This window comes from Aythya fuligula, chromosome 9 (genome assembly GCF_009819795.1).
Source record: "Aythya fuligula isolate bAytFul2 chromosome 9, bAytFul2.pri, whole genome shotgun sequence".
NCBI lineage: Eukaryota > Metazoa > Chordata > Aves > Anseriformes > Anatidae > Aythya > Aythya fuligula.
Window position 1 is genome coordinate 16,488,489 of NC_045567.1, and position 15,750 is coordinate 16,504,238.

Consider the following 15,750-nt stretch of genomic DNA (forward strand, 5'->3'; position numbering starts at 1 on the left):
AAAAGCATAGCTATTCCCTGATGAAGAAAGTTTACAATTTTCTTAATTTCTAAACAAAACTATAGTTTGAGTACATACCTTGCGCTTGCATCAAGTGTGTGGTTTCTAGCCCTCAGAAACCCTCAAGTATACAAACGCTTGTCTGGTAGAAAATGTCAGTTTTATATAATCTGTTTCTGTTGTTTTATTTCCTAATTTTTAGATCACACCAGAATATCTTCAAAGTGTTTGTGTTCGCTTGTTTAGCAATCAGATGAGACAAAGTGTAGCACAAAGTATTGACTTCACAAGGCCTGGAACAGTAAGTATTAATGTTTGCGTTTTGTTTCTTTTTTCTTCTTGTTTTGTTTTGTACAATACCACTTGAGCTGTGTATTAAACAAGGGATTTGAAATAGTAAAAGATGAAAGATAGTGTTCATGTTTGCATGAGAACGTGGCGTAAAGTTTTGTTGATCTCATGTGCTGGTGAATGACAGTTACGTAGTTATAGCTGCATAAATATGATTAATTCTCTTGTTATGATAACACAGTGAGCTGTGCGTTTGTTAAAACTGCTAACGATGTGTGTTTTTTTGGGGGGGAAAAAAAAAGCTAATGTCCTGAGTGTGGTTTGGTGGCATGTCTTAATCAATTTTAATGTAGCTAAGAGGAGGTGGTTGCATTGCTCCGCTCTGGACACGTGCTCTGTTCCTTTCTGCTGTCAGTGATGCTCCTATAATCCCAGAGTGAGTTGGTTTAACCAGCGAAAGAAGGAGCATCAGACAGGATAATGAGAACACGTGGGGAAAAGAGGAGGAAGGGAGGACTTCCCTTTTTTTCTAAGAGCTGTTGTTAGAATCATACATCTAAGCTACCTTGTTGATTTAGATGATGGGCTTAGCTTTGTATCTAAAGTTGTTCATTCTTACCAACAAGCATCTCAGGATGCCTGTTTGGTTTTTTGATTCCCTTTCCATCAGTCTCTTGTTATTGTCAGATGGCTACAGTTTACCTGGCAGCTTGTGCTCATTTCTGCTCCACTCAGTCTTTTATACCATTGTGGAGAGGGAGCTTTTTTTTTTTTTCAGCAGCAGAACCATCTTAGGGTAGTTTCTAGTATCCATGAAACTGTGCCTGCAGGTGTGAAATATTACATGACTTAATGATAGTGTAAGAGCTGTTCAGTGGCACAACCTGTTTTAATACCTAGCTTGTTCAAATCTTTTCTTGCTTCATGTTTTTCAAATAAGTGTTAATATTAGAACTCCTCAAACATTTGAATAAAATACTGTGCCACTGCTTTAGAATGACATGCCAAATACATGACTTAAGCTTATTATCTTGGCCATGGCAGACATTCACGTGTACTTAACTTTGCTGTAAGAGAGCTCTGTGAAGTGTCAAAGGAAAAGCAGAAGAAAATAAGATTCTTGTTCCTTGTTCTAGCCAAAATTTTTAATAACAAAACCATTACGGGTACATTTTGTTCCTCTTGAAGATCTGTTACAGAAAGATGAGGAGATAAGAATATTCCTTTTTCTTTTTTTCTATGTTATTATTTTCAGAGGTAGATATTATTCTTCATTGTTCTTCAAGCTGAATTAAACACCCTTGCTTCATTGTTGATGGTCAGAACTCCTGTCTCATTTAAGAGGTGCACTCTTTTGCAGGCTGTGTTTCCAGGGGTTCAGGAAGGAACCAGGATCTCTGTCAGCTACCTCAATGTCAGGGATAGTCTATAATTACTCTCTGATGCCCACCATGTCTGTGGTGCATGGTTATGCCATGTCCCACCCCTTATCATAGCCCCCTCCTCCTGCCAGCCTTCTAACCAACAATTTTCTGGGATCTTCCATCATTCCTTATCGACAGCTTTCCAAGGTAATGTTTGGTGTACCCCAATCATCTGCATTTTGCCATCTGGTGCAGCCAGATGCACTCTGCTGTCTGTTCCTGTACTTTAGTTGCACCAAGGCTTCCCTTCTTCTACACTTTCAAGTTGCTCCATTTGTGTAGTGCTGCCTTATTATTTCTGTTCTTTGTGTCATAAGTTGACCCTCTGATCTCTTGAACCCTTTTGGGAAGGGAGCAGAGGGAAAAGTGTCATCCCTGTGGAAGTTGCTGATTTTTGTCTTTATCCACTGCAGAGTGTATAGAAGTGATTGAAGCTGCATCTTCACTGATAAACACTGGGTGGATTATTGCTAGACATGTAGCTTTTAGCTATAAACATCTGTTTCATTCTCTGTGAAAGAAGACTTTATAAGACTTTTCAGATCAATAAGTGATCATGGAAGAAGTGGGTAAGCAGCAGTGTATAAACACAGTGTATCAGCCAGGATCTCTGTCACACTTTTTAAGAACCAAATAGACCAATAGTTACTATTTACCAGGAATGGTTGATGCTTGGTTGCTCCTCCAGGACAGATTAGGTGACAGTTCAAAATCTCTTCCTTTTTCTTCTAGAAAATGATGCTCAAATAACTATCGACCTTCTGTATCATGTTTGCTTACTGCTGCTTCTCTAAAAGCATCTCTAAAAGCTTATTTGCTCTGGAAATGCATTTGCCGCTGTACTTGTGCCAATGTGCCCACTTTAACGTAATCTCCAGCTATGTAGGTAGGTCAGAGAAAGAGGTTTTGATGGTGGTGGTTTTTCTGCTCTCCTGGAAGTAAATTTTTGCCTCCTTTCTGTCCCAAATTTACTAGGTTAAGCTGAGTATAACTGTGTTCTTTTGGCACAGTTGAATCTGTTTTTATATGAGGTTTTACTCACATAACTGTTTCAGTGTGACTTTATGGCTCCCCTACCCGCAGTACTTGAGGCAGTTGTTGTGCCATCAAAGTTCTCTAGGGAAGGGCCGGGACAACTATAGCACTGAGTCTATTTAGATTAAGGGTTTCTCAGCTGGTTCAGGTCACTCCTTGACAGTGAGGTTATAGTAGCTGCTGTGGTTGAAATCTAACGCCGTTTCTATAAGCAGGCTCATGTACTCAGGCAGTCCGAGGCATTAGCCGAGTTACGGAGACAAGGCTAATCACAGTCCTTGCTGTAGACTTTGACTAAAACATAACCAGGTTTCCCAATCTTATCCTTGTATCCTCCTTGATTAATAATATTTTCTTGTTTATTTCCCATGTAAAGAGTTCTGTTTTCATATGTGAACAGCAAACATGCAGAAACACAAATAAGTAAGAAGAACAAATATATATGGTATGTATATAGCCTCAAAATATTTCTAACCACTCCCTGCCCCTGTTGATCCGTGAAGCCAGATGAGACTGACTAAAAACCAAATTCAGACTGTTGGTCATTAAGGCATCACATTACTTTTTCTTTAGGAGTTCCAAATTCCTCATTGTTATACACTTAGCTGTTATTGTTCTATCCTTAAGTGGTTTCAGGTTTTCAGATAAGTTTTGGAATAAAGCTGGAGGCATCATGACCTAGACAACATAGCAGAATGCGTTTGCAGCATCTGTGCTGGATTTGTGTTGGAAGGTCCCATCACTTCTTGCTTATAATTGATTAGAGTCACTAGAGTGTGGTCTTGCCAGCTAATCTGTCTCACAAAACTCCTTCCACTGTAAGGAGCTATCACCTACAGAATTGAGGAGGGAAGAGACTAGCACTCCTTTGCTCATCCTCACCATTAAGTTCACTGTGTAGGCAAGATAAGCGAGATGTGTTTTTGGTTTTTTTTGTCTATTTCTAAAGATTGTTTTCAGCCATTAAAAGTCTTTTTTTTTTCCTTTTTTTTTTTCTTTTTTTTTTCTTTTTTTTTCATCTTTGCCAATAAAATTGATTAGGCCTTTATAGTTTACCTGGGTTTTCAATATTCTGGATTTGGCCTTGTCCCAGTGACACCATTGATGTCAGGCCCATAAATCCCTAAATAAATTAATTTTGGTGGATTAGTATCTCTATATAGGTTAGCAGCTAAGGAAATCATTAGGTAGAAAGCTCCTTTTTTGTTGAACTGATACGCAGCCTTAAATTTCTACCGCTTAGGGGATGTTTAGATGTTTGTTATGTTGTTTGGGAAGACTGGATGCTTGAGTTCAGTCAGCTGTGCTGGCACAACTCAGGACGAGCCAAATTTGGGAGCAGGTTCTGAGAGCAGAAGATGTTAAAGCCATAAGTGCTTCTAGGAGGAGTGAGTTTTTAGTCATCCCTTAGCTGTGTAATGAAGATTTTAAAGGCAATTAGGAGGTGATGCTTCAATTTTTTATTTACTGATAATTTCTGTCCTTGAAGTAAATCATGCACAGATAAACTTAAGAACTCCTTTTTAGGAAGGTAAGAAACCATTTTTGCTTTCTGGCTGCAAACAGGCATTCTGTAGTCCCGTTGACATTAAAGACCTGCCACCCAGTGCACAGTTGACATGGTCTAAGATTGTAGCATCATGCTCTGAGATGTGCACCTGGGATTTATGGTGGATTTTGTAGTTTCTGCTACAGCACAGTGGTAGTTTTAGGATAGGCTTAGAAGGAGGCCTGTACCAGTGCTGTACCCAAAATGATGTATTGCCCAAGGAAGTTAAAGAGTATGCCTTGGGTTATATCCTTGGTGGCATTACTTGGCTGTAAACTTCATTTTGTTCCCAGTGCATTGTACTTGGTGCACAGCTTTTATTGCCTGAAAAGCAGTGTTGTATAATATAAAGGCTTGAGGTCTCAGGCTTTGAGCTTAGAGCAAAAGCAGTGTGTATCACTTACTAATGTGTGCTGTTACTGTACAAACATCAGCTTCCTGCTTTGTCTCCTGTGGTTAGAGGCCCGTCCTTTCATACTGAAAGAAATCCATATCAGAAGGACAAATCCCCAAACTAGTCTTTCTTCCAGAACTGGCTGTGAGACTTGAGGCAAGACCAAAAGACTTTCCCAGTGTAATCACCCCTGTGAAATCTTACTCAGTGAGGGTGTCTGGTGTTGGCTGTTGCCCTGTGCTCTCCTGCAAGCTGGCTTGGATCTCGTTCTTCTGCAGAGCAGCTTTATGCCTCTTGCCAGCTCTGAGACCTCGTGGGTCAGCCTGTGAGCCTGATCTGCTGTCCATTAACAGGATGCATCTGGTGCACGTAGGGGGGGAATAGAGGCAGCAGCACGGCGTTGCAGATGGGAGATGTTTCTAACGCTTCTGTAAGGCCCTATTGTATCATAAGGCTTTTTTTTTTCCTAGCTGCAATTCAATGTAATCCCCATCTTTGATTGTGTCATTTGACGTTTGGGAGATAAGGAATCTGAGAAAATTGTCGGAGCAAAAGGTCTGCCTCTAAGAACAGGAGGTCAGAGCACCAGTCCTGACAAGTTGAGGAAGCATTCAGCTGAAGATTTAATCAGATTCCTGACTTCCTAATGTTTGTTTGGGCAGGAAATTGATGCGGGTAATGGTGGGTAAATTTGAAATGAATAGTTTTAAATACAGTTACTTAATATAGTCCCTTATATTTGTAAAACACTTAATAAATTGTTTTACTTTTTTTTTTTTCATTCTTCTAAAACTGATTTGTCCAATGGATGAGAAACATGGGTTGTAGTCTTTTGTTGCATGCAGCTGCGTCTGTTTAATACTCATCATGATGCCTAAAGGATTCTGGCTCTTTACTGGCTTGGATTTGATCCTCTGAAGTCTTGTACCTTCAGTCCCCATCCAATGTAGCTCTTAAGCATGGGCTCAGTCTTAAATCCGGAAATTTCTGATTCATATACGATGCACACCTTTCTGGAATTTCTTGGATAATAATAAGATTCTCTAAATTTTGGATTAAAGGAAAAACAGGAAGCTCTTCTTCACATGTGCAGTCTTCATCAATAGCCAAGATGCGTCTTAACCACTGGAAAATGGTTCTGTGACTAGAAGGCTGTATAGTTGATTGCATATATTGTTCCTCTGTCATGGAATAGAATAAATACCCATTACGTTTTTGCTGCTATTCAGTCTGATTATATTTACCTGTCACTCCAATTAGTTGAATTAATCTCCCTTGCAAGATTTAGATGTCTTTTGGCACAGCTCTTTTGAAGCTGGGCTGGGAAGTTTGTTCTGTCACACATTGGACAAAAGCACCAGTTCTTTGAAGTTAGCCTGTGACTCACAAACTGTAAACAGGGTAGAATTTATTTTTTTTTAATTTGTTGGAAAAGCCATGAGGACTAGCATGTTTTTTGTTTTGTTTCCCCATAGTATGCACTTTTTTCCTCAAAAACTTTATACTGCAAACGTGAACATGCCACCAAGTTGTAATAGTTAATGGCAGCCATTCTGTTTCTTATTTGTGATAATGGTTTCAGCATCAGCAGTCCACACGAAACCTAGGAGACATGGAAAACAGAAGTCACTTTTTATTATTCTGAGCTATTCAGAGTGGATTCACCAAACGTTAAGTGGATGTACACTCTTTCATTTCAAAATACTACATGCTGTTTGCTGTGAATGTAACTAAGCTTTTCTTAGGATGAAGTATATATTTCTTCTCCATCCTTGTCCATGGGATGCTTCTTGTATGTTATATGATAAAGAAGAAACAATCTTACCTTCTTGTGTAAACAAGGATAAGTCCCTTTTTTCTGCTGTCACAGTATGTGATGCCTTTTTTACATATATCTGCTACCTGCCGCAATTTGGGCATCTTCTTTGTATGAACTGTTACATTCCTCATCTCTAAAGGTAAGGCATTGACATCAGTAGGGGCTTCCACAAACTTTTCCTGTTACTGTCCTCAAATCCTTTAACATCATCTTTGTCTTGATGCTCGTGGACTTTTTCATTGGCTTAGGTCACGACTGTGTTGAAATTCCATCTCACCATGCCAGAGGTTATCTCCTGGTTTCTTTTTGCTCCTTTGTTGTTTCTCTCAGTGTTGCCTATTGTGTTAATTTGCCTCAGCCAGGAACTGCGTGTGTGTGTGTTTACACGTGTATAGTGCTGGTAGAGTTAAAATACTCATTCACTTCAGGGAATTCAACTGTTCTTTCTAGTTGTTCTAGGTTAAATCAGTTAAATATAATAGTCTAAGTAAAGAGAATATGGACATATTACTAAACTACTCAAACCATGAATGGTCTTTGATTTTTTACTTCAGTAGTTAAATCATATGTTTCCTTCTAGAGACTTTTCCTTAATATAGCCTTGGAACCTTTTGTGATGAGGAATAGGTAATGTTGCTGAAACACCTCAGGTTGTGTCAGCTTTCATTATATGCTGGTGAGAAATTTGAGCCAAGTATGGAAAAAATCCACAGCTGCTTTCTCGGAAGCTGAGGTCTTCTGATTGATACCATGTTCATTGGTACCTGTCTCTTTGGCTGCTTCAATGCAGAGAACAACAATTCATGGATCCACATAAATGTGTCAGTGCTTGGTACACAGCTATTCTAACAGACAGTTGCAATGGAATAATGTGCAAACTAGGTATGTTATAAGAGAAACACACTTTCAGTACTAAAACGTAAAGTATGTGGAATGGGAGAAGATGATTATACTTTTCTTTTCAAAGCTAATGGTCTGTTAATACTTAGCTAATTTTAATTTGTTGTTTTCTTAGAACTGTGCATTTCTCTGTGATTTATTTCTGTTAACTTGTGTTTTGTTTTTTTTTTTTAATCTTCTTTATTTTAATGTGTGCCTGTTTGCCCATAAAGGGATATTACTCTATGAGCCCTTGTGATGACGGATATGTAAGTGTCTATATCTTTATATCCTTTCACGTTGCCTGCTGCAGTCTGTCACAGTTTGTCTCTCTTCATTTCACAATGTATAACAATTTTCTATGCATTTTAACTTGTCATTACATTAACCGTATGGTTCATACAGAGCCAAAAACATGTGCAAGGCTTGGAATTTATGCATGGAGAACAGACTAGAAGTTCTAAGTAACCTTATGGCTTTTAATACACGTAACACAGCATGTCAACAAAAGCGCAGCTTTGTCTACAACTTCTCACATGAAACACAGCTTCTTTATAATATGTGGAAAACTATTGTTTCTTCCATGTGAAAGTCAGTGAATATAACCTGAAGTCTTCAGTGTGCCAACACCATCTGATCCCACAGCACCTTTGAGTAAGCAGATAGATATCAGTGCTTAAGACAATGCAGTAAATTGAACTGTGCTTGTTAGAGGTGCGTCTTATTTTTTGTGTTTGTATTATGAATTTGTAAAGTGAAACTTTGTAGGAGATATTATCAAATTGTTTCATGCAATTAAAATGGCCCTCTTCCATTGAAAACTGAAAAAGCAAAACAATATTTTGTGTACTGCCTGTGACTTCTGTAACCAGATGGAAGTCTGTATTCTGGCAATATCACAAGTACACCATAAGTATCTCATTTTGCCTGTAGTCAGTGCATTCTTTGTAAAGAGAGGAAATGAGTCTACTTCTGAGTAACTCAGTTTGTAATCAAATCATAAAAGTGATTGACACCAATTCTGAAAAATGTCAGTCAATATTCTACTTGAAAATCATCCATATTTGTATTTTTTTCTGCCTTGTTAGGGTAGAACAAGATTTCACTTTTCAAGGAAAATTGTACTTTTTCCTCAAATATATTCCTCACCTGGAACTATAGTAGCCTGGGTGGACAACCAACTTCCTACTTAAAACAACATTTTATTTTAAGAAATAATCACTGAATGCAATGGATTATTCCTTATGTGCTTCTTTTTGTCTTGACATAGAGAATGTTACTCATGTTCACCTGTGTGATCACAGGTACCAGAAGACTACCTCTATCGAGCAACATGTTCCTGCTGATGATGTGAATGGTCATACTGGCCAGCTTTTGCTTGGTGTTTAGCATTCTGTTACTCTTCATAATGGTGTCTTTTGAGATTGAGAAAAGCTGTTTTCATTTCACAATTTCACATCTGTAATTATCTTTGCTAAAGAAAAGTTTTGCCCATATGCAGGGAGTCTTAGTACATTCTGCATTGTATAAATTATATGCAACTATCTTACAACGCAGAATTATTTATAATTTTTAAAGCTATCTGGCTAATTCTGGGATATTTCTCCAATACATAGATTGGTTTCCTCTAGCATATCTACATTGTTTATATATAGGATTTTCTTTTATCTGTCATCTATTGTTATTACGCTATCACGTAGTATCACAGGGTGACTTTTTTTTTTAAATACACTTCAGGTCTGTTACAGAAACTGTTTTATATGCCAACTAGGAAGTTTTCATAACAGCATATGTCTAGTATAAGTAAGATTAAAAAAATAATAATAATTAAAAGCATTTGCAGATCTTCTTATGAAATAAATTTGCATGGTCCCAGTAGAGACTTGCCAGGTTACACAAGCTCAAAACCTAAAATGCAACAAGCTGCATGTAGCAGTCTTCTTGTCACTAGTGTGTAACGGATGAGCTGAACATACACATTTATGATTTCTAATCACACGCACAAATTAGCTAAAACTTTGGCTTTACTCCTCATGTATTCATCACATATCTTGGAGTATTAATTCTGAATTTGCATTGCATTTACACTGAATTTTATAGCTCATTTTCATAATGGTAACAGAGGTCAGAATCTGGCTTTCAGCTTCATCCTTCAGCATATTATGAATATATACATCAAATTGTAAAGTGGAGATGATTTGAATACAGGACTACAGGATTTGATAAAATCAGTTGTGTTTTTGGCTTCCAGATGAAATGCATCTGTTTTCTTTTATAAATATTGATATTTTTTTCTCTTTGAACTTCTTTATTTTATTCCATGCTGTTCATATTCAAGCCTTTCTTCTTTCAAAAATGAAGGGCTACCATCTGTGGCTAATCTGCACTGTGACAAAATTACTTAATATGGCACCTGGTTTGGCTTTGGTAAGAAACAATACAAACATAAGTCATACCCCATGATCCTACCAGAATGAGCTGTGCTTGGGCTGTTTTCTTGTGTTTGTTTCTCTTCTTTCCTTAAGACACCTGGTTTCTGCATGTGCTTTAATTATTGAAAAATGGTTCTGTCCTGCGGTTCTGCATGAAAAACATTTTGTTTGAGATTAAGTCTGTTAATGTTGGGAGTCAGGTATTGCAGATAAGTCATGTATACTGTGTGTTCTTCATAATCATTCATTGACTGGTACTGTACAAAATACTTATGCAGAAGCTTGAATTAGTGTTTAACCTATTCCAGGAAAGGTAAGACCAAGGAAAGGACATGGGAGAAAATGTTAAGGTTAAAATACCTCCCGAAAGCAAATCTTTTTCATCTGAGAAATTGATGGTAAAGAGGAGTTGCCTAGGAAGGGCATTGTCTGGAGAATAATGTCGGGTGCAGAGTGAGAAAGATACCTTTGGCAGTGCTGCTGACTGAGTCTCACTCTGTGGCTCTGGATTCATCATTGCCAAAAAAGGCCAAAATGGACCCCATTCTGCCCACTTTCATTATAAAAACTAGTCCAAACTGTCAGTTAAGACTTGAAAATTAAACTTTTCCTCATTTAAATGTATTCTGTTGTCCCTAAAAATAGTTTTAGAAGACTACATGTTTCTATATGTACCTGCAACAAGCAATTTTGCTTGTAAAAGCATGTGGCTAAAGTTTACAAATAACTTAAACAAAAAAAAATTGATTTAAGTTTTGTAACAGGGTAGGATTTTGTTCCTTAGCATCACTTGGTTTTGCTTTCCATAGCAGGAATATGTTGAGGAAGGAAGGCTGGTTAAGCTGGAACTCCTGCCAGAAGTAAAATGTGTGAAAGCTTGGCCTTGAAGCTACTGTGTACGGAGATAACGGTGAAGAAAATGTCTTTTTTTCCACTGACCAGAATATATGGCTTAATTGCACTAACGGTGCTCCTGATTTAATGAAGCCCTAGAGCTGCTTTGTAGAACCCAGCTGTGTTTGAGGTTTTTCCTTTTATTAAAGCTAATGCCCAAGTCAAGAACTAGAGCTTAGCAGAGCTTTTTGGGGTTAGGTTATGTAAAGATGTTTAACTGGGTAAATATCCTGAGACTGGGAAATGTCAGATAGCACCAAAGAGGAGAAACAGAAGTGAACAAGCAAACAAATGTTATCTTGTGAACTGTGCAAGGAGGTACTGAGGCTGAAGAGTTGTTTGCTTTGGTGGGCTGCCTGGAAGGAGCTGTGTAGTACACATTGCCCCACACGGGGAATTGGAAGGGTAAAGGCACTTTGTGAGGGGCAGAAGAGCACTCTGCTTACGGAATAGGAGCATTGAAGCAAGTTAAAATGAAATGTTAGAATGGTTCTGCATTTCTTCCTGTTAATTAGAAAAGATCTTGGGACTCTCAGGGGCAGAAAGTGAGGAGGAGCAGAAAGTAGCATGTATGTAGCATGTTATGTTATGAATGTAGGTATGACTTTCCTCTTAAAAAAATAACAGGATAAGAAGATGAAAAGATGAGAGTCTGTGGCTACAGGCAGCCTGGATGTTAAATAGAATGATCAGTGTTTGTTGGTACTGTATTTAGATGACTTGTTTAAAACTAGACATTGAAAATGCAGAGGAAGAAAGGAGATCTCTGCCTGTGATGTGGTTGCACTCTTTCTTATCAGTGGTGCTGCCCGTGGTCAGGCAGGCTCCAAAAGGCAGGTGCAGTGAAGGACAAACCAGCCCTGAGAATCCCTCTGCTTTGCCTCGTTGAACCTGACGTAATATAAACCGTATCCAAGTTGCTTTCCCAGGAGCACCGAAAGCCTAAGAAAGCTGCCTGTATCCTGCATGGGTTCTAGAGGGGTGAACCTGGGTCTGAGCAGGAAAGCGAGTGCTGGACCAGAAGGCTGGCCATCGAGGTGCTCCTGCCCTCAGAGCTTGAGTATAGGGTCAGCATCCTTATCCAGGGCCTTTTCGTGTGGGGTAACTGCAAAGCCAAACCTTTATAAAGGCTGTGCTGCTCTCTAGCTGCCACCTTAGAACTAATTTGAGAATTAATAGGACGTTGTCCTGCTTGTTCTGATTGATTGTAAAAACCCTAATGTTTTTCCAATTGAATTGTCTTTAGTTTGAAATTTATAGAAGCTTTCACAATCTTACACTTACCAGAAAGGTTTATTTGTGTAGATGAGGGATATGTGTTTCATTACCAGTTGTGGATCCTTTATTTGGATTTTGGTTGGAGCACATTTTTCTTTTTATGGTGGCAAAGAACTAGTGGGTAAAAGACTTTGCAGAGGAGCAGAGGGCTTTTATATTCATCTATTTCCTCTTAGTAACCTGCTCTGTTTCTTATTGCTGTTCTTTGTGTCACGTTTTCATCTTCAAGGACTCAAGGTCATTTCTTTTGCTTTAGTGTGCTATGGCCACTTTCTTCCATGTTTCCTTTAATGGAGAAGGGTGCTGAGCAAGAAAGTGATTTGTGACTTCATTGCACACTCAGGTGCAAGCTTGTAGTTTTTGAAGTGGAAAACAATTTTGTTTAAACAAAAGTAAATTTTTAGTATTTATTTTATAATAATAATAATACAAATAAGTGAGGGGAAGACAGTTGAAGTGTATGTGATACTTTGAAAGACTTCTCCACTGTGTAAAATAAACTAATATGTGAGAAGTGCTGTCAAGACAACTTAATTTTGAAGTGCATGACCTGTTAATCAGCTATTGTGTGCAGGTCATTCATTGACTTAAACATAATATAAAATGCTTTCTGATGCACATGTAAGCTTATTTCACATCTGAGAGAGCAGTTCCTTGCATTACAAAGGATACCCATGAGGTTTGTGAAATCTAGCACGTTCAAGAATATGTCAGTTGGTTTAATTTAATATTCTCTATGGTATTGCATGCCTTTTGTCTACTAAATCCCTCAGTTTTAAACCTGACAATAGACGTGGATTATATAGCTCCCCTTGAAAGAGGCCAGGTTAGAAGAGGAGACTGGTTTTAAAGACGTAAGTGGTAATGAGAGATTTCTTACAAAGTAAGTAGTGAGGTCAATACAAAAGAAGACACAGAATATACTGTGAATGTGGCATGTGGTTGACATCAGAATGCATGATATGAAGCGCTTCCGTGCCAGAACTGCTGCTTCTTGGCTCACCTACAGTTAGCTCTAGCTAAAAAATACTTATTAAACCAGACAACTTTTATACCGTGTTGACATTTTGACTTGTGCAACAATGGTGCCTTCCTATGCCCTGTGTCACACTGCAGCAGAGAGCAAATATCCAGGCTTAAATTGAACTTACCCTAGGCAGAATCCCTGAGAAAAGGCATGCTGTTCCACATCCCTTTTGTCTGTACTAGAATGGATAGTATTTTCTTTACATAATTATAGTTGTTTATTTAGGTGTATATTAATATCAGCAGGCAGTCTGATAATGTTAGTATTAACAAGAGTGAATTGTAGCAAACTTGGATGCTGAATTACATGGTAGATCTCCACTGGAAAAGAATTACAGCTTTAAGGTAATACCATTTTTAAAGTCAATAAATGTCTTTAACAAGGTCTTCATCTTTCTTAGCGGGCTTCAGATAGTATTTTCTTCTACCTCCCCCCCCCCCTTAATTTTTAAATGCTCTCAGTGTAGGTAATACTTGGAGTATGAAAGTAAAGATAACATAACTAGATCATAACACAAGATGTTTTAACTTTTGAACTACTCTGAGGGAAAATAAATGAAAAATAAAGTCCTCTCCTTTTGTTTTAATCTGCGTTTCTGATCTGAAATGTAGGTTTTATGGGAAAAGAACTGCAGAACTTGAGTGAGATAATTCACTATGAACCTCATTAATAGCACTCCTGATACAATATTTGGACTCAACTGTTGTGATTTCTTTTTTTTTTTCCTGATCCAGGCTTCCACAATGTTAAGAGCATCAATAGCACCTGTGTAAGTATTTATTGAGGAGCTACAATTATATCTGTAAAGAGTAGGAGGAGGGGTTATTAAATTGAAGTGCGCTACCTGTGGTCTGCAAATGAGAATCAGCCTGTGTGCTTCCTCTGATCTCAGCGAACATTGCATGCAAATGTCCTCTGATCAGTATTCCTCTGCTGGGCAGGTTCAATAACATCCTAATTTCAGCAGGATGTTGCTAATCCAATAAATCTGCCACTCCACACCTGCGAGTTGGCTGCTTTATTTTCTTTGCTGTTTCCGCACAGTACGGTCCTATTGTTGTAGTTGGTTTGCTTCCCCCAAATCCAGGAAAAGGGGGAATGGGTAAAATGTTTTTTTGTGTGCTTCAAGATCAATTCTTTTGTGCTTAATTTAATAAATTTTTGCTTATAAATAGAATAGATATGGTGTGTCTGAGGAGGTTTTTAGTTGTTTTGAAGCACTTTTGATCCTTCCATTGTTTACGAGATAATTAAAGGGTCAACTATATATAGCATTAAAAATTGTTTTGAAAAGTAGCAGGATAGGAACAGAGGAGTAAAAATTGTTTTAGTGGAATTTATTTAAATAATAAAATTAAAGCATTGAAAGCAACGTTACTATTTTTATTTTTACTAATTTTATTTCTATTGCAGTATTAAGACTCAAAATAGCAGGATAGTATTGGCACATAGAATGTGATCCTGTATTAAGTCTTATGTGGACCAGCATGGTCCAGCCGGCAGCCTGTAAAAACCCATTCAGCTTTGCCTTGGAGAAGACTTTGCTGTGTTTGTGAGGGCTTAGAGGTGTAGTTGGAGCTGCAGCTTGTTACTGTGTCTGTTCATAACCATGTGCTGAGAGCCACAAGCTGCTGTCCTTCAGCCCTTGTGGGCCACAGAGGGCAAATACATCATTGAACTGATGGCTCTTCTATGCTGCTAAAACACTCAGATAAAATTTTCGTAGTTTAACATCTCCAAATTGGGATGACAAATGAGCTGAAAATATAATAGAATATTAAAAAAGAATAAGTCCAGGTTTTAAAAACTTGTTTCAAGCCTGTTGTTTTAACATGGTAATAAAAATAGCAAAGGTGTAAAAATGTGGAAGCCCTTCTCCTGCAGCAAACTTCCTGTTTTGGCTCTTGTCACCTCAGTAACATCAGCTGCACTGAATAAGGAGAAGGTTTTGATGAATGTCAAAATTCAGTGAGTTTCCCTTTTGCATTGTAGAAAGATGCAGGATGTGCCATTGTTGCCCTCTTTGGACTATGAGAAGCTGAAAAAAGATTTGATTACAGGGAGTGATCGTCTCAAAGCCTTCCTACTGCAAGCTCTGCGCTGGGTAAGTGGGATAGCCTCTGTACAAATCAATAGGTCCCTTCTGGAGGGGTCCAATCTTGTGGGCAAGCTTATTGAACTCTTCAACAGAACAGCATTATAGGCACCTTCTGTCTTTGTCAGTGAAGCTCGCTGATGCTCTTGAAATGATGAAGAAAGCCCAGGCAGTAGGTGTGTATTTGTAGCAGTGTCCTCCCTTTCTGAGGAAAGCCAGATAGAAATTCCTGAAATCTCCAGTGGAAGTTATTTCTGATGTGTTTTTGAGAAAATTGTTGCTCCTGGCAGCTCCTTTTTCCATGTTTTGCTCTGTTTCAGATTTATATAAATGCTACTGTATCAGAGAAATACCTGAATCTAATCACCAGTTTTCCTTCATAGTCAACGTATGCTACAGGAGCCTGCAGTTTTAGTTAACTCAGATCATGTAACGGTATTTTGTGAAAAATTAAAGGTGACAACAGGAAGTTTCATTTTCCTGCCGAAAAGGAAGCTGACACTTTCAAAGTGACACGTGAAAAGTGATAATAGTGAAATTCTGGTCAAGCTTCAATATCCATTTTTCACATTTTAAAAAAAAAAAAAAAAAAAAGGCAAACAAAAACTGTTAGGTCTGACTGGTGGTTCCTCT

General features: G+C 38.2%; 1 protein-coding gene across 2 annotated transcripts in view; it reads left to right on the forward strand.

Annotated features, from left to right (window-relative positions):
* The window catches only part of ARMC9 (armadillo repeat containing 9), a 63,322-nt gene that overhangs the window by 14,509 nt on the left and 33,063 nt on the right, over positions 1–15,750 (forward strand). For both annotated transcript variants that reach the window (XR_004253595.1, XM_032193115.1), the window contains exons 8-11: positions 203–301; positions 7,625–7,660; positions 13,757–13,791; positions 15,015–15,126. Coding sequence is in view for 1 of the 2 variants with exons in the window: in XM_032193115.1 (XP_032049006.1) it covers positions 203–301; positions 7,625–7,660; positions 13,757–13,791; positions 15,015–15,126 (282 nt within the window). In the remaining variant the exon portion in view is untranslated. The remainder of the gene's footprint in view (positions 1–202; positions 302–7,624; positions 7,661–13,756; positions 13,792–15,014; positions 15,127–15,750) is intronic.